General features: G+C 59.6%; 1 protein-coding gene across 1 annotated transcript in view; it reads right to left on the bottom strand.

The window, feature by feature from the left end:
- Positions 1 to 24,711, bottom strand: part of MORN1 (MORN repeat containing 1) — a 48,871-nt gene extending 24,160 nt beyond the window's left edge. The window contains exons 1-10 of the mRNA XM_080801997.1: positions 24,417 to 24,711; positions 23,857 to 23,928; positions 22,267 to 22,365; positions 21,650 to 21,760; positions 20,815 to 20,905; positions 20,219 to 20,306; positions 10,107 to 10,203; positions 8,806 to 8,916; positions 858 to 981; positions 280 to 449 (exon numbers count right to left, since the gene is read on the bottom strand). Of these exons, the coding sequence (XP_080658123.1) occupies positions 280 to 449; positions 858 to 981; positions 8,806 to 8,916; positions 10,107 to 10,203; positions 20,219 to 20,306; positions 20,815 to 20,905; positions 21,650 to 21,760; positions 22,267 to 22,365; positions 23,857 to 23,928; positions 24,417 to 24,627 (1,174 nt within the window). The 5' untranslated portion in view covers positions 24,628 to 24,711. The remainder of the gene's footprint in view (positions 1 to 279; positions 450 to 857; positions 982 to 8,805; positions 8,917 to 10,106; positions 10,204 to 20,218; positions 20,307 to 20,814; positions 20,906 to 21,649; positions 21,761 to 22,266; positions 22,366 to 23,856; positions 23,929 to 24,416) is intronic.
- Between the last annotated feature and the right edge of the window lie 10 nt (positions 24,712 to 24,721).

Raw genomic sequence — 24,721 nt, 5'->3', positions numbered from 1 at the left:
CCGTGGTACTGGGATTGCGCCCGAGGGGCCTGGATGCCCAGGACAGGGAGCTCCCAGCCTGCCCTTCAGCCACAGCGATGGGGACTGGCCCTGCAGAGGGACGCCTGCTCGGGCCCGGCCTCATCTTCCTGGCGTGGCCTGTCTCCTCTAGGGTCACCGTGCCTGGCTTCTCAAGGCTTTATTTTCCTCTTGCCCGGGTTCCAGCGCACCCACTGTCACTCCACACGCCCCTAAGTGCTCCTTTCAACTACTGCCCACCAGCTGGCTGACGGTACTCACCGGCAAGGCCCCCAGGGATGGCCCTCTGGCCGCGAGACACGTCCGAGGCCGGCGCCAGCTCCAGGTCTCCGGTGGGGAGCCGCGGGTCTCTGGCACTTTCCAGCGCAGCTCTGGGCTCTTGGCCCCCAGACTGGGGACTCCACAGAGGATAGGCCATGCAGTCAAACCCGCTGCGGAGGGAATGGGCGGGACCGGGCTTTGCTGGATGCTAAGCTGAGGGGCCGCCTGGCTGTGGGGGACACGGTGGCCCGGGGCCCTTCTGGGGAGGAGGGGGGCTGAGGCAACCACTCTGAGACTACGATGGTGGGAAGGAAGGGCGGGGAGAGTCTCGTTCCGGGACCACGTGATACCTCGCTGCGGTCCCAGCCCTCGCTGCCAGCCCCCTGCCGGGCCCCCACTGCTTCCTGTTCCCTGGACCGAGCACAGCGTGTCCGTGGGTCACTGCTGGGTGCCCAGTGTCCTTGGGGTACCGGCCGGTGTGGGAGCAATGTGGAGAGGAGCCTGGGTGGAGCAGGTCTGGGCCACTCCTTCTTGTCCCCCACGCCATATGGGTGACGTCCAGGGTCGCCCATACTCACAATGGGGTCTGGATGGGTGTCCCTCGGTCGTCCTTGTCCACGTTGAAGAAGCTGACCTCCGAGTAGGCCGGGAGCTGCACATACCGGACGCCGGCTGAGATCTTCAAAACCCGGCCGTCCTCGCCTTGGGAGGGAGAGGAGCAGGCTGTCCCAAGGAAGGGACGGAACGGCCACAAGAACCCAGGTCTCTCCCTCCCTGTCCTGGCCTGGACGCCTGTGAGGGGCGCGCAGCAGTGACGCTGGCCCAGGCCGCAGCTACGTTCAACTCGAGCTCCCTGCCTCCCTGCCCCGACTTCTCCAGCCCTCGCTGGAGGCCTGAGCCTCAGGGCACCTCGCTGCGCTTCCGGGGGGCCTCTCCTTGTTGGTTGTCCTCGGGGCCGTGGGGGTGGCCCTGGTTGGGAGCAGACACACCAGAGGCCTGTCTCCACCATGGTCCTGCCTTTGGTGAGACATTGCTGCTTGTTTGTTCCCACCACTGCCCCCTTGTCTGCACGCCCGAGGCACCCCAGCACAGGGCCTGGCCATGTGGGCTCCGGGTCCAGTGCAGAAGGACAGCTGACAACACCCACCGAGCAGTGTCAGTGCAGGCCCGCCATCCAGCCCCTGTGGAAGAGATGTGGCAGGGCTGACAGTGCGAGCACTCCGGCTTGGAAGGAGAGTAGAGGGCCACAGCCCCCCGGGATTTGATCGACTTCCACTTCTGGTCACCACAGAGTACCCGGAACGAATTCACGCCCCACTCGAAGCACCCAAAAAAGCAGAGAAAATATAATGATGGTGCGATGGCTTTTCAAGATCCTGGACCTCAGGCAAGGACAGCGGCCCCTGAGAGATGCGGAACAAATGGTGTGGACTCCCCGACTGCCCAGGCCACTGCCTTGAGAGAAGGTGGACCAGGTGCAGGGAGAGGGACTGAGTGAGCCCAGGAAACTCCTCAGTGAGCAAACAGGGCTGGGAGGCCAGGAGGAGAAGCACACAGCAGGGGTCCTGGAGTCCTAGAGGCAGAGGAGCAGAGAGGCGAGGGACCTCCGGGGACACAGTGGAGCACATATCTGTGCACGAGTGCGAGGAAATGCCCAGAGGCCAGGCTAAGAGCCCCAGGGGAGGGTGGGAGGGACCTGGGCTTGCATGGCACTGGGAGTGGCACTCACTCCTGCTGGCCACACTGGGAGAATGGATGCCGCAGCACACGAGACAGGGCTCTCAGAAGGTCCGGCTTCAACAGTGGGGATGGGTCTCAGACGGAGCTCTCCTCTACACCTAACACGTCATAAAGGCAAAACCTGAAAGGATCAAACTGTCTCCAAATAAGCCAACTGTGCTCCAGAACAAAGTCCAACAAGAGTTATGGGAACACAGAAATACCCAGCCACCAAATGGTAAAATCCTCCGCGTCTGGCACCGATCAAAGATTACCAAGCAAAGAACGCAGAAAAGTACTGTCCGTAGTGAGGAGGGACAGCAGGCAGCTGAAATCAGCTCAGAGAGGACCCAGATGTGAGGAGCGGCAGGAAGGACCCTTCTCCGAAGTTGTTATTGGACCTGTACTCCATGTGCTCACGACGTAAGTAGAGACAGAGAAGATATAAAAATAAAGTTGAACTTCTAGAAACAAAAACTATGAGATAAAAAATACACAGTATGTGATCAATGACAGATTAGATATTGCGGAAAAAAATTCACGAACTTGAAAACATAGCTATAGAAACCACCAACATGAAACACCAAGAGGAAAAAGGAAAAAAGAGGAAGAAAAACAAAGGTAAAGTGAGAGGAGGGAGGAAGGGGGAAGGGGAGAAAGAATCCACGGACAGTGAGGCAACTTCAAGCGCCCTAATACGTGGGTAATGAGGCCCCTGAAAGAGAGAAGGAAGAACTGTGGTAGAAAAACGATTTGAGGAAATAAAGGCTGAAAAATCCCCCCATTTTAAAAAGATTTATTTATTTATTGGGGCGCCCGGGTGGCTCAGTGGGTTAAGCCTCTGCCTTTGGCTCAGGTCATGGTCTCAGGGTCCTGGGATCGAGCCCCGAGTCGGGCTCCCTGTTCACTGGGGAGTCTGCTCCCCTCTCTCTCTCTGTCTGCCTCTCTGCCTACTTGTGATCTCTGTCAGATAAATAAATAAAATCTTAAAAAAAATAAAATAAAAGATAGATGTGGTTAGACTGGATGAAAAACTAAGACCCAACAATATGTTGCCTATAAAAAGCATACTTTATTATTTTTAAATTTTTATTTTTAAAGATTTTATTTATTATTTGACAGAGAGAGACATAGTAAGAGAGGGAACACGAGCAGGGGGAGTGGGAGAGGGAGAAGCAGCCTCCCCACCAAGGAGGGAGCCTGATGCGGGGCTTGATCCCAGTACCCTGGGATCAGGACCTGAGCTGAAGGCAGAGGCTTAACGACTGCGCCACCCAGGTGCCCCAAAAAGCACACTTTAAATACAGACTTACATAGACGGAGAGTAAAAGTATGGATAAAGACACACAATGCTGATATTAGTTAGGAGAAAGCTGGAGTGACTATATTATTATTACAGGAAGTATTTGTCACAGCAATGACTACACCAGGGATGAAAAAGAAAATATTGCAATGATAAGGGGTCATCTAATTAAATGACATAAAAATCCTAAATGTTACACATCTAATGATAGACCTTCAAAATACATGGTGCAAAAAATGATAGAAATGAAATCAGAAATAAGCAAATCCACAATTACAATTAGAGACGTCAAGATACCACTGTCAGCAATTGCTAGAACAAGCAGACAAAAAATCAGCAAGCACATGTGACCTTGAAGGATAGTATCAACAAAATCCACCTGACTGATATGTATAGAATGTTCCACCCAACGAAAGCAGAAATCATACACTTCTCAAAGTGCACACATAGCATTTACCAAAATAGAACAAATTCTATGAAAAAAGTCTCCAAATTTGGAAACAAAACAACACATCCCTAAATAACTCATGGGACAAAAAGGAAATCAAAAGGGAAATCAGAAAGCATTTTGAATTGAATGAAAATGAATGCAAAACCTATCAGAAACTCCAGGATGCAGCTAACGCAGTTCTAAGGGGGGAAATTTATAGCAATAAACTCTTGTGTTAGTAAAGTCAATTACTTTGGTTTCCATCTTAAAAACTAAAAGAAAAGAAAAAAAGAGCAAATTAAATCCAAAATAAGCAGAAGCAAGGAAATAACATCATAATAGGAATTAATGAAATAGAAAACAGACAACATTAGAGAAATCAATGAAACCAAAAGTTGATTGTTTACCAATGAAACTGATAACCTGTGGCCAGATGAGTCAGGCAAAACAGGAAGAAGAAATCAATAATCCTTAGTAGGAACAAAAGAGGTGGTATCAGTGCACTAAAAGGAGATGAAGGAATATTATGAGGAAGCTTATGACAATAAATCAAACAACTCAGATGAAATGAAAAAATATTCCTTCAAAGACACAAACACCAAAGTTCACTCAAGAAGAAGTAGATAACCCAAATAACCTTAGAGCTACTTAAAGAAATTGAATTAGTAGTTAAAAGTCTTCCCACATGGGGCGCCTGGGTGGCCAGTGGGTTAAAGCCTCTGCCTTTGGCTCAGGTCATGATCTCAGTGTCCTGGGATCGAGCCCCACATCGGGCTCTCTGCTCAGAGGGGAGCCTGCTTCCCTCCCTCTCTCTGCCTGCCTCTTTGCCTACTTGTGATCTCTCTCTCTGTCAAATAAATAAAATCTTTAAAAAAAAAAGTCTTCCCACAAAGAAACGACAGGCCTCAATGATCTTCATATTGAAATCTGCCAAATATTTAAGAAAGAAATAATACGAATTCAACACAGACTCTTCTAGAAAATTGAAACATGAAGTCAACATTACCCTGATAGCAAAACCAGACTAAGATATTAAAAAAAATTTGAGGCACATGGCTGACTCAGTCGGTGGAGCATGTGATTCTTAATCTTGGGTTGTAAGTTTGAGCTCCACATTGGGTGCAGAGATTACTTAAAAATAAAATCTTAAAAAAGAAAAAAAAAGAAAAATTCAAGACCAATATCCCTCATGAAAAGACATGTAAAAACTTTTTTAAAAAAATTTTTTAAAAAAATATTTTATTTATTTGACAGAGAGAAATCACAACTAGGCAGAGAGGCAGGCAGGAGGGGGGGAAGCAGACTCCCCACTGAGCAGAGAGCCCGATGTGGGGCTCGATCCCAGGACCCTGAGATCATGACCTGAGCCGAAGGCAGAGGCTTACCCCACTGGCCACCCAGGCGCCCCGACATGTAAAAACTTTAAAGAAAATTTTAGCAAATGGAATGTCCAGATAATTCAATGGGGGGAATAATAGCCTTTCAATAAATGACACTGGTACAACTGACATTCACATGCAAAAGAATGTAGCTGGATCCCTGCCTCACACCACACACAAAGATTAACTCCAAATGGATTATAGTTCTGAATGTAAGAGCTAAAAATATAAAATTCTTAGAAGAAAATACAGGAGTAAATTTTCATGGCTCTGAGTTAGGGAGTCTTCCCAGGTATGAAACCAACAGCATAAGCAAGAAAAGAAAAAAGTAGGGGAATTGCACTTTACCAAAATTCAAACCTTCTGTGTTCAAAGGACACCACTAAGAAACTGCAAGACAATCCACAAAATGGCAAAAAATATTTGCAAATCAGATATTCGATAAGGGGACTTATATTCAGAATACATAAAGAGCTCTTAATAACTCACAATCAAAAGGCACATCACCCATTTTTAAAATGTTAATTTTATTTTATTTCTTTAAAGATTTTATTTATTTATTTGACACACAGAGAGAGAACAAGCAGGGACAGAGGGAGAGGGAACAGCAGGCTCCCCTCTGAGCAGGGAGTCTGATGTGGAACTCAATTTCAGGGCTCTGGGACCACGATGTGAGGTGAAGGCAGATGCTTAACCAACTGAGCCACCCAAGTTACCCATTTTTTTAAAATGGGCAAATATCTGAATAGATATTTCTCCAAAGAAGACATACAAATGGCCAATAAATATCTGAAAAGATGCTCAACATCATTACTTGTTAGAGGAACACATACCAGAAGCGCAAGACACCATTTCATCCCCAGTAGGATGGCAAGGTCTACAAAGACTGATGGCAACAAATGCCGGCAAGGAAGTCGAGCCATTGGAGACCTTGGTCATTGTCAGTGGGAATGGAAAATATTGCAGACAAAAGGAAGAAAACACATCCAGACTGGAAAAGAAGCAGCAAAACTGGATGTTTTTGCAGATTACATGATTCTCCATATAGCAAAATCCCAAGAAATCCTCAGGAAAAGCAGCAGAGCTAGCAAATGAGTTCAGCAAGGTCACAGGACACAAGATCAATGTTTTAAAATCAATTGCAGCCTAGCAATTCCTGAAATAAAGGTAAGGAAACAATTCCATCCATAATAATATAAAAAGAATAAACATGACTCATTAATTACTGAACCAACTATAACTAAGTTATAAACAAAATATTGATAAATTATTTATCATTATTAATAACTTTAACAAAACAAGTGCAAGACTTGCACACTAAACATTACAAAACACTGATGAGAGAAAGTACAGCTATAAATGAATGGGGAGGTGTCCCATGTTCATGGATGGGAAGATGCAGTGCTGCTCATGGCGGCTCTTCCTGGCCAGAGTCAAAGCGATCCCTAACAAAAATCCCAGCAGGCTTTTTTTCTTTTCCCTGCAGAAACTGACAAGCTGATCCTAAAAAAACTGTATAAAAGATGAAGTTCCCAGAATAGTCAAAACAACTTCAAAAAAGAAAGCAAAATCGAAGGAGTCTTTAATTTCCAAACTCAGAGTGAGGCTACAATAATGAAGACGGTGTGGTGTAGGGACAGACATATGGGTCAATGGAGCAAAATCCAGAGTCTGCACAAGCCCTCACTCTGACAGTGAAGTGGTTCTCGACTGAGGTGCCGAGGCATTTCAATGGGGAGGGGACAGTCTTTCCGGCACATGGTACCGGGATGGCAGGACATCCACAAGAGAAAAGATGAACTTAGAACTTTTATCTTATCCAGAAAAATGAACTGAAAATGGATTGTAGAAATGCAAGAGCAAAACTTCTGGCAGAAAACAGGAGAATATCTTTGTGTACTTGGGTCGGGCTAATCATTCCTACATACATTACCAAAATTATTATATATAGAAGAAAAAAGTGACAAATCTTCATCAAAATTAAAAACCTTTGCACTTCAGAAGACAGCATTAAGAAAATTACAAGATGAGGTCACCTGGGTGGCTCAGTCGGTAACACGTCCGACTCTTGATTTTGGCTGAGGTCATGATCTTGGGGTTGTGGGATTGAGCTCCGACTCAGGCTCTGTGTTCAGCAGGAGTCTGCTTGAGATTCTCTCTCTCCCTCTCCCTCTGCTCCCTCCCTCCACTCACATGCTCTCACTCTCAAATCAGTCAATCAATATTTTAAAAATGCTTAAGGAAAATCACAAGATGAGTTGCAACCAAAAGAAATGACTTGCAAAGATGTAACTGATGAAGAACTAGTATCCAGAACACACAAAGAACGCCTATAACTGAAAAACAAGAAGAGCAAACAGCCTAATTTAAAAAAAATGGATGGCATAGTTGGATAAACATTTCTCTAGGGAAGACGCACACGGGGCCAGTAAACACACAAAAAGCTGCTCGGCACCAACGGTTGGGAGGGAAGTGCGACTCAGAGCCTCAGCGGGCTGGTTGACAGTCTCGGGATGGCTGCGGATGGGCAGGGTTGGGGGAACCGAGCCCCGTGCAGCTGGTGGGATTGTAAAATGGTGTGGCCACTCTGGGAAACAGTCTGGCAGTTTCTTGGAAAGTTTACACATAAATCTGCCATACGATCCAGCAGCTCCACTCAGGGGTGCATGACCGAGACACAGAGAACACAGGCTGCACGGAAACTTGCCCCAAACCTTCCCAGCTGCCCAAAGTGCAGGGACCTGAGTGCCCACCAACAGATGAGCCGGGAGACCAGGCCCAGGCGCGGTACATGAAGCGCCAGCACGACCACGTGGGTCACCGCAGCCAAGGACACCGGTCACTGATGCAGAGCCTGAGGCCACGTGTTGTGGGACTCTACTCATCCAAGTGCCCATGGAGGGCACACCTGTGGGAGCCGGGCTGCCAGTAGGCAGCAGGGGTCTTTCTGAGGTGAAGGAAATGGTTTGAAGCAGATCCGGGGGCTACTTGTACTCTACTCTGTAAATTTACTGAAAATCTAGGAATCACTTAATACTCGAGAATTTTGAGCCATAAAAACGACACCACAATAAAGTTGTTAAAATAAACCGATTGTGACTGTCTTTGCTCAGTGCTGCTCATCGTGGCGCCCTCGTCAACGCTTGCTGACCTCAGGCAAACTAGCAGACACTAAGCGTCCCAGGCAGGCGTGTACTGCTGGCGGTCCTGCCCCGGCCACCACACTGTGACCGCCGGGGCACTGCTGGACGCATTCGGGGTCCTCCGCCCTTCCGCTGGGCCAGAAGGCCCCTCTGCGCACCGGGCACTCTGCTCACGGGCGGGAAGGGCTCTGGCAGGTCAGCTGCCCAACCTCCGCGTCGCCAGAAACGCAGCTGGACTGGAGATCTATCCTCCCCTGATGACCCATGGAGGACACAGGAACTCGCCCCTCGCCAGGCGCAGGCCCCCGCAGACACCAGCAGCCCCGAGAAGCCACACACCGTCCTGTGAGCTGTGCAATGGCCACGGGCACACGCCCATGTCACACACATGCATGCACACACACGAACTCACACGCCCCTTCTGCCAAGGCTCCAGAGACGAGGGCAAAACAAGAGTTACTACGGGTGTCCCCGTACCAGAAGCCACACAGGGCATCTTGTCCCTAACCCTAAGCACCTGACGTCTGCAGCCGTCACCCTGGAGACACTCACCCTCGGCCACTTCCCCACTGTCCTGCTGCAGCTGAACGTTCACGGTGAAGGAAGAGCCCTGAGCCATGTCCATCACCTCCGGACCCAAAATCACGATCTTCTTGGCTTGTGCTGGGAGAGAGCAGAGCAGAGCGCGGCACAGCTGAACCGTGGGGCCGCCGTCCGCGCGAGCCCAGGCCCCCACGCGGCCCCCCACGGAACAGCCGCGCTTCCCAGGGCACCGCAGGGGGAGGGACGTGCAGTTATCACACGCGTGGCTGGAAGTCCCCTGCCCGTGCCACCCCACCCAGCGACCCGGGCCGTCACTGAGTGAGACTGTGACCCGTCCCGAGGCTCAGCTGTGACTTTTAAGCAACTTACTGCAGAGCTGCTTACACTACAGAGGCCTCGGAAGCCCACCCAGCGCCGAAGGGCCGTGAGCGAGCGTCTCGTCGGCATTCGGGTTTGCACTCAGGGGGACGCTCCTGCACACCCTTTGCTTGGTTGGGACTCCGGCCCTGCCCTCCTGGCGTCTGGTCAGTGGCTCTGCGTGTGCCAGGTGAGGCGCCCTGGACACCACCTGGGGAGCTGGCCGGGGCGCGGCCGCCCACAGGCCAGATGTGCGGGGCGCCTCTGGGGTCGGAGCAGCTGGAGACGGTGTCCTCAGCGTCTGCTCTCCCTGCGTCCCCAGCCGCTAGAGGCACCAGGGTTAGGGTGGTTAAAGCTTACGACAAGACTGAGTCTGACAGAGGACGTGCGGGCCAGGAGGGAGCGCGCACAGGCACGTGTGGAGGGCGACAGGTGCCTCACGGAGATGGTGGGCCTGGACAGCCCTGCTCCGTTGAGGGGGGACGACCCGGCCCTCAGCAGGGGGAGGCCAGAGCCCACCTCAGCTGGCCTCGGTGGACTCTGGCTGAGACTCTGCTGGGGGCACGCGAGGACACGTCCTGTGCCCCCTTGCCTGAGGCTTCCATACCCAGGAGTTCCAGTACTCCTCACGTGGGGTGGGCTGGGATCTGGGTCTCTGCCCAGGGCACAGTTACAAAGGCACTCCCAGTGGACCCTGCGGAAGGATGGCTCGGCCCCCAGACCCCCCGCACCCTGAGATCCTGACCTGAGCCGAAGGCAGACCAGTCACAAGCCCTTCTGAAACCCGACTGGAATGTGTTTTTCCTAAAGGGGCTGGGGTTTTAGATCCCACTTCACCCCCGACCCCAAACACCTCCGGATTCAGCATCCCTGTGCGAGCGCCTGTGGCCATCGGAGACAGAACTCAGCAGACCCCACCGTGACCCCACGAGAGGACAGGGGGAGGCACCTACCCACCGGGTGGCCATTGATCCACATCCCGTGGTAGACAGCCCCGGAGCAGTGGGTCAGCTGGCCCAGGCCACTGAAGACATCGCCGTGCCACTGTCCCTGCGGAGAGAGCCATGTGGACTCAGAGCCCACGGACGACATGAGACAGCAGGGGGAGGCCCGGGGTCCCTGCAAGCACTACCCACCCCCCCACAGGTGAGGACTGAGGCTTCTGGAAAACCACCCCTGAGGGGCGGCAATCACGTGGTATCGCCCTGCCTCCAAGTCCCTCTGCAGTGGTATCGTGAGAAGCCGGGGAGTCCGGGGACAATGGCTCATAGGCAAACGCTCCCAACAGGGCACTGGGAGCTCAAAAACCCTTTCAGTAGAGACTACACTGGTGCGGGTGTGGAGCCCCCGCCAGGAATGAGCCCCTTGAGGGGCCCTCGGAGCCCACGCACACCCCCCCACCCCGCCCCGGCCGCCCCCCGAGCAGCCTCTCTGAACCGCAGGCACAGCGGCACGAGGACAGTGCAAGAGCCAGACTGTTTCCGTGGAAAACTTCAAGGTCCTAATGGTATTTCATCTAAGTGGGAATTACTCCTGTTAGAAGAAAAACCGGCTGGAAGCCGTGTGGGTCTATGCGCTCCTCTGAGGGAGCTAACGGGGCTCCCGCGTCCCTGCCCTGCTCTCCCGCGGCCCGGGCACTGTCGGTGCCACGCGGAGGGCGCTGCCCGCAGGTGTCGTGGGAGGCAGCTCAGCGGAGGCCGGCGCCCGGCTCGCCCTTGGGAGGGACCACGAGGGGCCACAGGGCTGTGAAAATGGCCCTGAAAGCCGCAGCTCTGCAGAACTTGGACGCCCCGAGCCCAGGGGGTGGCTTGGAGAACAGAGTCACCGAGCACCAGGGCTGTGGGGCCAGGTCACGCTGAGGGGTGGGGGCGGGACCTCCGTGGCCAGGCTCCAGCACAGCTGGCCCCTGGGCCAGGGCACTGGACAGCTGGCAGGAGGGGCTGGGCTGCCTGCCGGGGCGCCAGGCTGCCCCCCCGCTCCGGGGGAGGCCCAGAGAGCAGAGTCGGCCCCATGATGGCTCGGGCACCCTGGCGGTGCTCCCAGGACGCTCAGGGCCACACGCGGCTGAGGTCGCGTTCTCCAGGAAGTGGCGCACGTGGGCAGCGACGGGCCGGACCGAAGTGGAGGCCCCAGAGTCTCGACCCGTGGGCCCTGCTCTGTTGTCCTGACTCGGGGCAGGGAGCCTGCTGGCAGCTGCAGGGGCCGCTCTAGAGCCAGCGTGGGCGTCGGCCCTGCGACCAGGGAGTCACTGAGCATGCGTGTCCACGCTTGGGGTGATGTACACGCCCCTGCTCCCACATGTGCATCTGTGTATCCGTGTGCACGCGTGTGCATCTGTGTACCCACGTACACACATGTGTGCATCTGCGCATCGTGTGTACGCGTGTGCATCTGTGTATCGCGTGTACATGTGTCCATGTGCACGTATGTGCATCTGTGTATCCGTGTGCACCTGTATGTGTGCACGTGTGTGTGCATCTGCGTATAATGTGCACGTGTGTGTGCATCTGTGTATCCGTGTGCACGTGTGTGTGTGCGGTGGGGCGGCTCTCTCAATGGGATGGGCAAAGTGACCTGGGCAGGAGACAGCAGAACGGGGGCGTGCTGGGCTGGGCTGCTGTCCGTGGGTCAGTGTGGGGACAATCCTGGGAGGGCAGGGGGGCTGCATGCTAAGCCCCTGCCCCCGGGGACTCTGCTTACTGGGAGCTGGCGGGTGAGGCTTGGACGTGAAGAAGATGCTAGAACGGTTTGTTTGCCAGGAAACCCTTTCCCTCCCGACACCATCCTCGGACTTGAGAAGTCACCGGTTTCAACTCAGGCGACAGGACTCTCAGCCAAAAGAACGCAAACCCCGAAGGAGCCAAGCCACGTCCACTGCCCCCAGCACCCACTGTGCCCTCTACTTAGAACCACGGGGCTCAGTCCCCAGGCCTGGCAGCAACAGCTGGTACAGCGGGATGCGGTCAGCCCCGACAGGGGCACAGGCTGGGGGCGGCAGCCACAGGGGAGGGCTGTGCCTCTGGGAGAACAGAGCCTTCGTGGGGGGCCCCTCACCTTTCCCCGGCCTCCCTCCGCCTTCCCAGAGGCAAGAGCTGGGGTCTCTGTGCCCACCGTGTGCCCCGGGCAGGCCTGCCACCTGCCCTCGCCTCCCAGTCTTCGCTCCGGTCCCTGTGCAGGTGTGCTGGGGATGGGCATGGGGCCCGTGGAGCCTGGCCACGTGCTCAGGGGCTCTCCCGGGGGGAGGTAGGGACTCAAGATGCTGGAAACTGGCTGCGGAGTCCAGTGTGCACAGAGCACTGACTCCGCCCACACCCACACCCACACCGGGGCGTCCACACCTCCCTCGCTTGGCTCCCCATCGCGGGGCTCCAGATGCTTCCGCCAGATGGAGCGCAAGCCTGCGGCGCTTCCTAGTGGACATCCCTTCCCCACCCTCCTGGAGCCCGGCGTCAGGGCTCCCGTGGACAGACGGGCGGACGCTTGTCATAAACGCTCGCTGGCTCCCTTAGGACTGCATTGGGGCTTGGGACAGGCTGAGAGGCTCTCTAAGCCGGGAGATGGCTGCTGGCCCGCCGTCCGCATCGTAGCCGTTGCTGCCGTGAGAACGGCCGCCGCTTGTCTCCACGCTCCCTCCTCCGGCCCCGTCCTCCTCCTGCAAAGCGCCCACGCTGCTTCCTAGAGGAAGGCACAGCCTCAGGTCGGCCGACGGGCGGGTCCTCCCACACCCAGAGATGTCCAGGGCGGCCGGTGGGACCATGTGTCCCACACCCACTCCAGGGGCGTGCGGGGTTCTGAGCTTACCCTCCACTGTTTCCCCGGGTCGTTCACAGGCCGCTGGGGCCTCTGGGGGGGCTGAGTGTCCGCAGCGCTAACACAGGACTTCCCCAGGACAGGTGCGCTCCGGGGCGCGGCGTAACTTGCCCAGCAGCGTGGAATCTTTCTTAATTGATGTTATAAATCATACCTTCGAAAATTCTGCCCTTTCTCAGCTGACTTGCACCCAAAGCATGAACCAATACTTTAAAAAGCGCCGCACGGAGGAGGTGGGGGTGTTCCCCCCGAGGAGGGTTGGGGGGGCGCATCCCACTCGGGGCGGGGGCTCCCTCTGCTCTCTCCCTGCTCCTCTCTGCCCTGCTGAGGGCTTGTGCACCGTAGGGTGATGCGGGAAGAGGGGGCACGGGGCTGTGTCCACACCACAGACACTGGTGGGACGGGGCCCAGCATTAGGAAGTGGTCTTGCGGGATGGTGGGGAGCCACGCCTGTCACCCTGCAGCTGCTGGGGGGCCCCTGGGACCTCAAGGGGGTGTTGCAGACGCCTCTGCGCGCCCACAGCTCCCAGGATAGTTGGGCCGCTGGGATGAGAGCCTCCTTGGGTGCTCTCCCCGGCACACGTGGTGGGAATAAACTGAGAAGTGCTTGATTCTCTTCTCATTTTAGGGAGCCTGTTCTGTTGATTCTATGTTCCTTTCCGAGGGAATAGCTACTGTGCTTCTCTACCTGCCCCCCACGCCCCCTGGTGCCCCCCAGCACACACTGAACGTTCAGCCTGGCACATGGGTCACGTCCCGCCTGTGGCGCCAGGGTTTGGCTGGCCACACCATGAGGGCCCGATGGCCCGGCTCCCCAGTGTCTGCCGTGGGCGGTATTGGGACAGCCTCCCCCGTCGTCGAACCTTGGAGCTGGAGCAGAGGACCACCGTCCGGGAGGTCATGACCTTGTACACCAGCAAAGGGTGGTCTGGGGTTAGGTCACATAAGCGGATGTGGCCCCAGGCCACCTGCCTGGGCCCTGGGACTGTCCAAGGGGCCAGCATCTCCAGCTTGTGGGGCAGCCTGCGGGGTGGCCATGGGCGCGCAGGCCAGCATGTCGGGGCACAGGTGTGCGCCCTGCTCATCCGTGTCCCCAGCAAGAGCAGGCTCGTGGCTGTTGTGTCGGATCTCCACGACCCCGCTCGTTGGTTCCCCGGAGGTCAAGGTGTGCACCGCGGCTCTCGCTGCCTTTCTGTGTCTGTTTCTGACGCGTGCTGACGTGCGGACCGCGCAGAGGACGCAGCGTGGCGCTGGCCCCCACGACGGCTCTGGCAGTCTGGACCCCTCCCCCGTGTGTGAGCAGACCCAGACGCCCGACTGTCCTGTGTGCAGGGCACCCCTGCAGTCAGGGCCCCACATTCCTGGGCTGTGAAGGGTGGCCTGGGGACATAAAGGCCAGCGGCATTCCCGAAGACACACAGGTGAGCACAGCGGCGGCTGGGAGCTGCCAGCAGGGGAGGGCGCACAGGCCGGCCACCTGCCCCGTGCAGCAAGCAGGTGTACCAACCAGCAGGCCTCCATCTGGGAAAGCCAACCCGAAAAACACAGCCAGCATGCGTGGAGAGGCGCCCAGGGACGGCCGGAAGCTGGCAGCTGCTGGCGGGGACCACCCTGCGGACACACGGTAGGGACCGCTCCGCTGCATAGTCACCAAGGGTCCCCAACAGCTTGGATCTGCTTCCGTTCTGTGGGGGACGTGACTCGCCTCCACGGGAGTGGTACCGGCTCCTGGGCTCCAGTAGGGATTTCCTGTCCCTCTAGGAGCGGCTGCCCTGTGCCCGCGGGGGTTACTGTGCTACAGCCACGTCCCCGGGAGGAGCCGGTAAGCTTGCCGCGGCTGGGCACGCCCGCCCCCATGTCCCTCAGAGGTGGTCCAGCGGGTGCAAGCCGGGAGCCCGGGGGCGACCCGGGCAGAACCTTCAGGGGGTAGCCGGGGCAGGAAACGTTCTCTCCAAGACGAGCCAGTTACAACCACCCGCCCCAATCCTGCGGCTCCCGTCACGGGAGAGACAGAAGCAGTTCTGGCTTAGGGATACGTTGTTTTTATGTCCTGACAGAAGATGCTAGAACATGATTTTCAGGAGTGGACTTTGCCTGGGACTAACTTTTTGAAGGCTCCTTACAACGGTCTGCATTGGGCGACCTGGTGACGAGGCAGCAGGAACCCTGGGGCAAAGGCGCACTTGCCACGAGAAGGGAGACTTAACCACGTGTGGGTGGTGGTGGGGTGTCCCGGCCGCCCCACTCCATGCGGCCCTGAGCCTCTGCAGGGACCACCCATCCTGGAACTTCCCCTTCTCTGGGTTTGGCAGGTTCTCTGTCCGATTCGGCTGACACAGGACATGGTCGAGGGACAGCTCGGCCTCTACTGTCTAATCTCTGAGGAAATAAAATTACCTCAAAAATAAACAAAAATCAGAAGCTGGTAGATCTGTGGTGAGAGGGGCCCAGGACAGTTTTCTGGGCAGCTTGGGGTTGAAGAGGGTGGGGTCTGCGGCTGCCCGGGGCCTCATGTGGGGGCCGTCTCTCCCTGGGAAGAAAGCAAGAGGTGGACAGACCCCGCCACACCTGTAGGCACAGCACGGTTTACGCGTCCCACTGTGTGTGTGACGGAGCCTGTGCTCCCCGGGTGACAGCAGCTGTCAGGGCCGGCAGGCCAGCCAAGGGATATGCCGGGAAGGATGGCGAGGCCGGGCAGACGAGCCCAGCAAGGATGGAGGGAGGCCACATCCCTCGATGGCGGCAACGGCCGGCGCTGGATTGTGAGCAGTGCCAGAACACGTGGGGATGGCCATCTTCAAGGGCAGGAGGGACAAGTGCAGACGAGGGTGTGGACAGAACCCGAGCACGGCCGCGGTGGGAGCAGCGTGGGGTTTCCCAGAAACCCAGCGGGGAGTCACCACGTGGCCCCGAAGACCTGGGTGCAGGGGCTGAGCGCTGTGCCCCCCACGTCCACGGCAGCCGTGCTCACGAGGGCCCAGCGGTGGGGGCAGCCCCGGGGTCCGTGGGTGGACGGACGGGGTGCAGAACCGGGTCCCTCCATGTGATGGACTGTTATCCAGCCTGAGAGAGGAAGGGGCAGGGGCGGAGCTCAAGGACTCCGTGCTCAGTGAGACAAGCCGCTCCCCACAGCACAGGTCCCGCAGGACTCCCCGCACGCGCGGCTGCTGCAGCAGTCAGAACCGCGAGACAGAAAGTGGCGGGGTGGGGGCCACAGGTCGGGGGGCTAGTGTTTCCTGGGGGCAGACGTCAGTCTGGAAGATGGGACGTCCTGGAGACGGCCGGTGGGGACGGGCGCACGACGGTGACTGCGCTTCATGCCCGGAACCGTTCCCTTAGCGGTGACAACCGCGAATTTCGCGTGAGGCGTGTTTCACGATACACAGAGATGTTTTTAAAGGAGGCCGACTGTTTGCTCCGTGGGAGCCCAGGGAACGCCGCGGCCGCACGGGAGACGCGCCTTGGGGTAGTGCTCAGCTCCCTCCCGCGCCGCCCGGGCTACGGGGTGACCCTGATAACCGGGGGTCGGAGATCAGGCGCGAGGCGTCCCTGCAACGTGGAGAGGCCTGCGCCGGCCCCGGAGCCCGCGCCTTCCCCATGGGCCAGGCCTGGAGACAGACCTCGAGGGAAGTCTCCCGGCGGCTCCAGAAGGCGTGCTGGTGGCGGTGGGTGCTGTGCCGTGTCTGAGAGTGCTGTGTGTCTAAGGGCATCGTGTCCGAGGTCTCTGAGTCTGAGGTCTCCGTGTCCGAGGGCTCCTGGTCCAAGGTCTCCGTGTCCGAGGGCTCCTGGTCCGAGGTCTCCGTGCCCGGGGTCACCGTGCCCGGGGTCTCCGTGCCCGGGGTCTCCGAGCCCGAGGTCGCCGTGCCCGAGGTCTCCGTGTCCGAGGTTGCTGTGTCCGAGGTCTCCGGGTCCAAGGTCTCCAAGTCCGAGGTCTCCGAGTCCGAGGTCGCTGTGTCCAAGGTCCCCGAGTCTGAGGTCACTGTGTCCGAGGGTGCCAGGCCCAAGGTCTCCGTGTCTGAGGTCTCCGTGTCCGAGGATGCTGTGCCTGAGGTCTCCGTGTCTGAGGTATTCGAGTCCGAGGTTGCCGTGTCCGAGGTCTCTGTGTCCAAGCTCTCCGTGTCCGAGATCACTGTGTTCGAGGTCGCCGTGTCCGAGGGTGCCAGGTCCGAGGTCTCCGTGCCCGAGGTATTCGAGTCCGAGGTCGCCGTGTCCGAGGTCTCTGTGTCCAAGCTCTCCGTGTCCGAGGTCACTGTGTTCGAGGTCTCCGTGCCCGAAGTCTCTGTGTCCAAGCTCTCCGTGTCCGAGTTCGCCATGTCTGAGGTCTCCGTGTCCGAGGTCTCCGTGTCCGAGGTCGCCGTGTGGCTTTCCTGGGTGCAGCCCTTCTCCGTGCGCCCCGTCTGCACGGCCTTCTGGAAGCTGGTTAGGAAAGTGGCTGGAGGGCCGGGGAATGCCGTGAGGGACCCCCGCGCCTGCCCTCTGGGACCTGGGTACCACTGGAGTCGTCCCATCGGCGCCCGGGCTGTGGGTGAGGTGGCTGCACACGTCCCTACCACCGCGCGTGGCTGGGGGCGGCCCACAAAGACAGTGCAAGCACCACGGAGGACGCGTGTCCCAGCAGCACTCACAGCCGCAGGTGGTGGGACGGTTGTCCCAGGTCCTTGGGCACGACGCTCTGGCAAGTTGGGAGGTTGCCAAGCAAACAGAAATGCATGTGGACCCGAGTCTGTGTCCTGGGGAAGACGTGGCCAGAGGACCGGCCTTCCACATTGACTCACGTGGGAAGTGCCCCTCGTTGAGGACACGCCACCTCCCTCGAGGGCGTGTGGGGGTCCTGAGGTCTGCAGGCTGAGACAGAGCAGCCTGTGACACTGAGGGGCGACCGTCCGGGTGGACGTCTCCTCACTTGGGGACAGCGGCAGCTTGGCCAGCAGGAGCGGCAGCCTGGGGCGGCTCGGGCTGAAATCGGGCTCCAGCGCTCAAGTTGGAGCAAAATGTCTCCCAAGCAGGAGGAGCCCCCTGAGGGCTGCCGGGCGGCACGGCTCCGGGGCCGGGCTGCCCCCTGGTGGAGCGCTGGGCAGGCGGTGGGCGCCCCGGGTCGGCCTGCGGTGTGGAAAGCTGCTGCCCTTGTCTCCTCTGGGCTGAGCCCTGACATGCAGGGGAGGCCTGAGTGGGGGCCCCGGGGGCAGCCACAGCCCTGCAGTGAGGCCCGGCGGGCGGCGGAGGGCCCGAGGGCCCGAAAAGCCTCCAGGAACAGGGCAATGCTGGGGGGACTGCAGAATGGGGTGCTCCTTCCGCCGGCCCGTCTGGCTGTGAGGGGACCCACCTGGGTCAGAGGCCACACAGCCGGCCCCCGACTCTCCCTGGGGCTCCAGGCTGGAAGTCCCCGCCCCTCCTCTGGGACTGTGTCCTCATCCGTGAAGTGGAGAGAGGGACTGGGGACAGAGGCCGGTGCCTGTGGCGTGAATATTCTGGTGCTGGTCCTCCCCAGCCCCTCGAGGGCTGGTCTGCACGGTGGCATGGATGCCAGCTACGGCACGGCGGGGCGGCAGGGGACAGAGACCTGCTCCCCGTGTCTCCCTCCGTTTGCAGCTCTGGAGAACCACGGATGGTTGTCTGCGGTGCCTGTGCTGTGCCCCACGGCTGGCCCTGTGAGACCGGGCGGACGGCCCCTGGCAGAGAAGCGGCAGGGCGGCAGCGACACGGATGCGCATGGGGGACGCCGGCCCTTGCCGGCCACCCTGACCGAGGCCAGGGTATAGCCTTTCCTGGGCCGAGCTTGTGTGACGAGGGGGCAAGGCTGCTGCCGGGGCCGCCTGCACTCCAGGCCGGCATCCGAGCACTGCTGCGCGGGGCCGGGATGCCAGCTGCCCCCTCGGGCGCCCCGCCAGCCTCTGTCTCAGCGACGCTGCCAGCTCTGTTACCACTCTCGGCCCAAAGCCACTCTTCCTGGCTGGCTCCGCGCTGCGGGAGCTGGACCCCGCATCGTCTCTCCCCGGCCGCCTGATGCGGTCTCAGCAGCGGCAGGACCCATGCGAACGGCCGTGTGCAGCGGCACCCAGGCTCCCGTGGCCCCGGGTTCAGTGGGGGCGTCGCAGCCACCATGGTGAAGTCACGGTGGCGACGTCACCACACACCACGAGTCTCCCTTCCCGAGGAGCCCGGCTGCGCAGGGGGGCCCCAGGTCCATTCTGGGGGTGTCCATGGGGCCTTCCATTGGCTGCCCATTTCCACGGTAACATGCGGGCATGCCTGTCTCCCCGCGGGATTCTGCCCCGGGCACCGCCTTCCTGTGATGCTCAGGTCCCAGATCCAGAGGTCACCCTTGCTTTTCCTCTTGTCTTTGCCTCGACATCCAACCTGCCAGCAAGGCCGGTGTCTTCTGCCCAAACCCCAAGGCTGTTCTCTGTCCCCTCCCGTCTCCTAATGGCCGCAGCGTCCTCTGAACACGGAGGGACCTTCAGACACAGAGAGCGGAGCCCCGCTTGCTGCGACCCTCGCAATCCCTCTCCAGCCCGCTGAGGCTCCGGGTCTCCCTGGGCCCCTCCCGGACCTCCTGCCCCCGGAGCGCCCCTCCCTCCCCGCCCTTGCTGTCCTGGGGCCGCGGAGGCTCTTGTCACCATTTAGGCCTCAGCTCACAGAACGGCACAGGAGCGAGGATGGCCGGGCCCGAAGCCCCCCAGCTGCCTGCGGGGCCGACGGGGCGACTCGTCACTCCGGCCACCGACTACCGCAGGAGCCGGCCCTCCAGGAGACACACATCGCCGGCTCCGACTCCGTTGGTTCCCAGCTGGGCACGTGGCCAGTGTCCAATAAGTAAAATGACTGATGGATTCTGGGGTCCCAGTGAGGTCTTCCCTCACCTGCTTGTACATCCTGTCCTCCCCACCCCTGGTCAGACCCGAGGGGTACGGCCTGCACCACGAGGAAGACTGGGCACCCTCGCCTGCACCCTCACATTACTGAGGTGGGCATTTCTCATTAGAAACCCGTCACCGGCCCTGAGGGTGTCCTCAAGGGAACGAGAAGCGTCACCCCGTTCCCACAGGTGACACGGCAGGGCATGGGGCGTCACAGGAGCCAGACAGGGAAAGTGTCAGCCGGGACCCTTCCCTCACTTCCTCACAGGCGGGGTGGCCGCCCTCCCTGGCCCTGGCGAGAAGGAGCAGCACCGAGGTGTGCCATGAGGACGTCCGGGTGGCACAAGGAACCCAGTGGGGCCCCCCAGAGCCTGGGGTCCTGCCGCGTCTCCAGGTACCTTGTAGGTGGAGCCATCGGCGCGGCACAGCACCCCATGCCCCTGACGCTGGTCCCGGACCCAGTCACCTTCGTACTTGTCACCATTCCTGGGGACACAGACACAGGGGCTGCTCTCAGACTGCGGAGGGCCAGGTGGCGGCGCTGACTCAGTCCCGCTCCTCCGGCCGGGGCTCAGCACGCACCACCGGGCCCGAGGCAAAAATGGGCCCCGAGCAGATGGCACGAGCTCGTGCCTTGCCAGGGCCTGCTGTGGACGGGCAGGCGGCCCCAGCGCTCGGTGGGGAGTGATGGCAGTGGCCCGCGGCCCTACCCGCCCGGCCCGCAGGTGTGTAAGGCTGGAGGAAAAATCGTTGTGAACCCACACGTGGCCGTGGCGGCAACACGTGCGAGCAAACAATGGCAAGGCAGGCCCACCGGGTCCGGGCCGAGAGAGGCCCCGCCCGTCCCCCTCCCGCCACCCAAGCTTCCACCAGGCGTTTACCCGGCAGAGTCAGGCTCTCTCTACTGAACACGCCGGTGACGAACGTCGGGAGTTAAAAGCTCAGACATCCGAGTGCTGTAGACGCGCCGGGGAGGGGGTGACGGCATACTCACCGGAAGACCATGTGCCCCCGGCCGTGCCGCTTGTTGTTATGGAACGACCCCCAGTAGGCCTGTCCGTCCTGGTCCACCAGGTGCCCGTGTCCTAGGGAGGGAGCCCAGGGCAGGGAGCGTCACCTCCTGCCTCCTGTTGGGGGGGACCCTGCTTCCACCCCTGCCCCCCAGAGGGCGGCGGTGGATTAGGACGAAAGCCGGGGTCAGCCCCGCTCCAGGAACCGGCTCACCCTCCCAGGCCGGGGGTGCCCGGGGAAGACAGCACTGTGACCTGGCGTGGCACCAGGGACCGTGACGCCTGTGATGCACACCCACCCACCCCCCAGGGCAGACCCTGCTTCGCCCCCAGCCTGCGCCCTCCTGACTGGCTTTGTCCAGCAGCTCGTCCTCAGAGGACCCGCCACTTCTCGCCCCCCAGCAGCACTGAGGCTCTGGGCCAGGGTCCAGGACCCCCCAGCCCTGCTTGAGCTGCCGCTACCGCCACCGTAGGGGCGACCGCATGTGGGGCCAGAAGCCTCGCCTCGCTGAGCCAGGGACAGGCGGCTGAGCCCCTGGGTTGCAGGCGAGTAATTCAACAGCAGTTTTCTGAGCCGCTGGGTTTTAAGCACAGCAGTGAACTGAGGCGCGTCCTACGGTCTCAGCCCCAGCAGGCAGGGTACCCGGGCCACGGCCCCCCACGGAACTGCAGCCCACGTGGTTCTGGGGGCAGAGAGAAGAGCGCCGCCGGCTCTGCCGGGCGGACGTCAGGCCCTGAGTCAGATCTCAGGGCGGGGCGCTGGGGCCCAGGGCTCCCCACAAAGCACCCTGCCGCACTCGGCTCCTATGGGCGTCAGACCTTCTCTCAGGCCGTGGGAGAGCTCCCCTTCATAATGTCCGCCGGCTTTGTACTTCATGAAGCCGTATCCTTGAGGCTCTCCCAGGACAAACTGTCCAGAGTAGGTGTCCCCTGGTGCAGACGAGGAGAAGGGCAGTCGGGGTTAGAGCTGCTCCTGCGTGCCTGCGGGTCCAGTCCCGTCCCTCCCAGCCCTGATCAACAGGGGCAGCAAGTACCATTTCAGAACACGTGAGCGAGTCTCCTCATCTGTTCGCTGTGGCTAACGGGAGAAAGTACGATTAGGTGGGTTCGGTCCCGCCCTCCCGGTGACTGTGTGGGTGCAGATCTCCTCTCTGCAGCATCCCGGTGCCCAAGGGCAAAGGCCTCTGTGGGTCAGGATCTGTCGGGGTGGGCCTTCCCTCCACGGAGAACAGCTACCACGCTTGCCCGCGAAGGTCTGGGAGGGGCTGCCCCGGCCCTAGGCTGGCATGTTGCTGACGTGGGGGACGTGATGGAAACGGGGGGCCCACACTTCACAAACGGAGGTGCCTTCTGCACCCAGAAGCCAGGGACACCTTACAGCAGAGACAGTTTGTGAGACAGTAGTCAGCACGCCCGCACCCGTCTCCCCCGCTAACCTGATGAGGCCCAGAGCCGGCAGCCTTCCCCGGTGATCTCCCCGTCCACAAACTCGCCTTCGTAGTAACTCCCGTCTTTAAACAGCAGCTTGCCCTGGCCTGGGGAAAGAAATCATGATGTGAAGTCAGACCGAAGTCGGAGGAACCCCTGCTGCCCACGTGTGGCGGGACTGGTTTCCCCGAGGGAAGACCTGGGCTTTGAAGCTCTCAGGCCCGTGTTTGGCTCTGCCTCTCGTCCCACGCCTGCTCTCTGCAAACTCACCCACATACACGTTTCTCAATAAAAACGCTCTCGACACATAACCAAGACCCACTGTCTCAGCTGGGATGACAACAGCGCCGTCCAAGTGCAGGGAGGTCCCACCCTAACCTCCTCAGAGGGGACACTGCAGTCACCCGGCCTCCATCAGCACCGGGGCCAGAAGAAACGGAGTCTGTGGACACAGGGCGGCACTCAAGAAAACATTTAAAAAGGGGGAACCCTGCTCTCTAGGCCAGGGTCTGGCAAGGGTCTCAGACACGAATCTGCACGTCCAGCCCAGAGGAAGAGAAGCAGAGATTTCAGACAAAAGCAGACACAAAAAGAGCTCACATAAGAAAATGCTGAAAGACCAATTCTCCAGGAGAAAACCAGGCAGAGGACGTGAGCACAGAATCCCCAGACAGACATCACACTGTGTGTGCGTCAACACGGGAAAGTCTGGGCCCACCCCCGGGGGGGCTCCGGCTGCTCAGGCTCAGGACTTCCTTTTAAGGCTGAGACTTTCCATCGAAGTAGGTAATCTCTCCCTTAAATTTTTTTTTTTTTTTTTTGTTTAAGTTCAATTTAGGTAACGTACACTGTGGTACGAGCTGCCGGGGTAGAATTCAGGGGCTCGTCAGCTGCACGCAGCAGCCAGGGCTCATTCCGTTGGTCAGGTGCGTCCTCCACGCCCGCCCCGCTGCCCTCACTGTTTCCTAGAGCTCAGCATCTCCCGCGGCCGCCTCCCTCTCTGTTTTACTGTCATTTTATTTCCTCTCCTTTCCCCTGGGAGCGTTTTGTTTCTTACGACCCGTGTGCGAGTGAGGTCACAGGGTGAATGTCTTTCTCTGACTTATTTCCATTCGTGTAATATCCTCTAGTTCCTTCCCCATACTTGCAAATGTCAAGATTTCTTTCTTTCTTTCTTTCTTTTTTTTTTTTCATTTTTCATGTTTTAGACGGCCGAGCAATCGTCCTTACTACGGACCGCGTCTTCCTTCTCCGGTCCTCTGGGGCGGAGGCCGGGCTCGTCCCACAGCTCGGCTACCGCGGACGCCGCCGCTGGGAGCCTGGGGCGCCCCCGCGAACACTGCGAGACCGGGCGCTCTCTTACTCGTCGGAAATAAACCACGAAGGCGACGCTCGCGTCGGCCGAGACAGACTAGCTAACCCCAGGGAGGACTTCTAGGCTGGGGCTTCCCCTGCCCGGGGTGCCCCGGAGCCCCCGGGAGGGCTGCGGGCTGCGGGCTCTCCGGGCCCCTGGCAGGTCCCGCCCGGTGAGCTCTGAGCCTGCGGGGACCGGCCCTCCCGGCACCAGCGAGAGGGCGTGCGGGGCCGCGCCTCCTCACCGTGCGTCCTTCCTCCCCTCCACTCGCCGTCGTACCGGAAGAAGGAGTTCGGGTACACGTAGACCCCGCGGCCTGCAAGCGGAGGGAGGCGCACGCCTGAGCGCAGGCCCCGGGCCGGCCAGCGAGCCCCGGGGGCGGGGGTCCGCGCGCGTGGGGCAGGTCCGCGGGGGCCGCGGCGTGCGGAGCGGCGACGGCGGCCGGCTGAGGGGGCGGCACGGCTGCCCGCGGCCTCTCGCGCTCCCGGGACAAAATCCACACCCGCGCCCCGGGGGGGTGGCGGGGCGCACCTCCCCCAGCCCCGCGTCGCGGGCAGCGTGCGAGTCCCCGGGCTCCGGCACCCGCCGCAGGGCGGCTCGGGCTCTACCCCAACACGGTTCTTCGGCTCCGCGAGCTCGGAAGCCCGCCCGCCGCGGGGCCGCCCCTCCCAGGGTTGGGGCGCCGGGGCTCCCCGGGGGCTGCCGGCTGGGCTTGGGGCCGAGAGCGCGCGGCGGCCGCCGGGACGGCGCCCGTCTCCCCCCCGCATCGCGGACGGAGACCCGGCCCCGGCCCGCAGCCGTTACCGTCCCGCGGCGGCCGCCTCGGCGGGTCCTGGAGCGGCGGGCTGCAGCTCCGGCTCCCGCCGCCCGCCGCCGCCATCTTGCCGCTACGGGTTTCCTTAGCAACCGCAAAGCTCTCCTCCATTGGCCCGTGGGCCAAGTCCCCGGGCGATAGCAATCTCTGGAGTGGAGTTATGCCGGCCCGGAGCCTGTAGACGCAACTACGCATGCGCATCGCGGAGCGCTTCCGCCATGACGCCCCTTCCGCCGACGGGACCGCCCAGCCAACGGCCGGGGCGCCCCGCACCGGAAGCGGAAATGGTTGGAGG

Source organism: Martes martes, assembly GCF_963455335.1.
Source record: "Martes martes genome assembly, chromosome: 4".
NCBI classification, from domain to species: domain Eukaryota; kingdom Metazoa; phylum Chordata; class Mammalia; order Carnivora; family Mustelidae; genus Martes; species Martes martes.
This window is presented reverse-complemented; position numbering and strand designations above follow the sequence as displayed.